This window comes from Vitis riparia, chromosome 1 (assembly GCF_004353265.1).
Source record: "Vitis riparia cultivar Riparia Gloire de Montpellier isolate 1030 chromosome 1, EGFV_Vit.rip_1.0, whole genome shotgun sequence".
NCBI lineage: Eukaryota > Viridiplantae > Streptophyta > Magnoliopsida > Vitales > Vitaceae > Vitis > Vitis riparia.
This window is the reverse complement of record NC_048431.1, coordinates 10643502-10645523: the sequence shown is the minus strand read 5'-3', so window position 1 is coordinate 10645523 and position 2022 is coordinate 10643502. Positions and strand designations below refer to the sequence as shown.

The following is a 2022-nucleotide window of genomic DNA, read 5'->3' as shown; positions in this document are numbered from 1 at the left end:
GATCAATATAATAAAAGTTTTTGCGTGTGTGGCATCTAGACATACTCTAGGCCAATCTTCCTCCAAGCCACAAGATACACACATAGATTATGGGGCTCTCCGTATTTTATTGATTTTCAATGGAATACAAGAGGTTCTTTATAAGGACTCCCACATAGGCACCGAGTAGTTCACTTGCTTTCTAAAAGCATAGAGACCCTTTTTTATATAGGCCGCACCAAATAGTCCAATTATACTAGGGAACTAACTTTTGAGTCGGTTTAATTTGGTTATGTTTGTTGATATCAATGATTATTTTTAACTAAATAAAAAAAATTAAATATTTTGATTTTTTATTTTATTTAATAAAAAAACAAACATTGGATATAAATAACAGTTTTTTACTTAACAAATACATGGTTTTGGAGTTTAATTAGGTCACAAATATTATTTTTAGTGAAATTTTTTTGAAACTTTTGTTCAAAATGTTCTCCTTTACTCTTATATTTCATCTTTTATTTTTTAATTTATTTAAAACCATATTTTGAAAATAGTTTCATTCTAATTTAAAACCAAAAAAGAGCAGAGGGCTAGTTTCAAAGTCAGTATTATGTTTGGGTAAACAGACAATTGAGCCAAAATTCCCGCTCTTGAGAAACTGGTGCAGAGGGTAGGTATATTATAACTGCCCCTTTTCCTTTTTTCGCGGGCTGATGTGGATGAGATTTAGAAGAAAAGCATGATCTTCAGGGACTCTCCGTAATAAGGTCAAAAGAAAATGGTAAGAAAAGGACAAAGAAGTAGCTCATGTACGTTGTCATCATCATTTACATAGAATACATGATGCAAAGGATCACCATATTTTGTTGTGGGTTTTCAGGAAGTCTTAAAATTGTTGAAAGAATCGCATCTGCGCCGGACCTCTCCCTTCCTTCCAGTTTTAATCTTATGAACACTCACCTTCTCCATTGCATGAGCAAAGGCTTGAAAAAAGGCTGTCTGGTTCGCTGCATATAGATCTACGTAGGGCCTTGTCCTGGAATCCAAATACAGAGCGTGGTCCGTACTCAATAGCCCCAACCCCCTTTTCAAATTTAAGTAATACATATTGTCGAATTTGCTGGGCGTCACCACATCGTTGAAGGCCGCCATTGCTGTGTTCGAAGTGTAATTTGCGCAGAGCTTTCTCAAGGCTTCTGCATATTTAGGGTTGTAGGTTGGATCGAACTCAGAAGTTTTGCTGAAGTTGTAGAGCCGGTGGCTGAACTCCTTACAGTGGGAGAAGCCAATGGTATGTGCACCAGTCAAGGCCACCATTTCTTGCGCTGTGAATCCTTTGGACTCGAAAAGAGAGAGCATTTCAGATACAGACATGGAAGATGTGGCGAAGTTGCCGTCCACTCGAGACGCCTTAGAAATGAAGCCGTCTTTTCTGCCGAGGCGAACCTCGTAGTAGGGGCCGCCGACCATGACGATGAGATCACGGGTGGCGATGGCGAGGATGTCGGCGCAGGAGACAATGCCGGGACACTGGACCTCGATGGCGATTTTGGCGCGGGTGATGAGGTCGAAGGAGTCGCCTGGGAGGGAGAGGTTGATGTCGGCGTCGCGCTCGGCCGTGTTGAAGGAGTTGGAGGAGATGAGGACGGAGGCGTCGCAGCCTTCGACCATGCAGTCGTGGAAGAAGAGGCGGAGAGTGGCGGCAGCTGTGGTGGGGTCGTTGATTTGCTTGGTGCTTATGATCTCCCGCATAATGGGTTTGAACAGAGGGCATGTTTTGTCGTAGTAAGCGGCGCTGAGCTTGGATTGTGTGTGGGGAAGAAATGAAAACGCTAGTGCCATAAAGAGGAGAGGCATTGCCATGGGTTGAGAGAGCAGGGAGGTATAGAGAAATCCCATTTTCATTGTGGGAATTGGTGGGTGTGGAAAACTTTGTTAGCAACACGAGTCAGAAGCTGAGTCTCTTGTGGAACAGAGGGATTGCAGGAGTCTTATGGATATATTTGGACAGGACTTTACCTAAGACTGAGAGACGATAATGAG

The 2022-nt window shown here is 42.5% G+C and overlaps 1 protein-coding gene across 1 annotated transcript; it reads right to left on the bottom strand.

Annotated features, from left to right (window-relative positions):
- Positions 1–601: 601 nt before the first annotated feature.
- Positions 602–2022, bottom strand: LOC117912999 (peroxidase 31-like). Its single transcript, XM_034827837.1, has one exon. The coding sequence runs from the start codon at positions 1882–1884 to the stop codon at positions 856–858; it is 1029 nt and encodes a 342-aa protein (XP_034683728.1). The 5' UTR covers positions 1885–2022; the 3' UTR covers positions 602–855.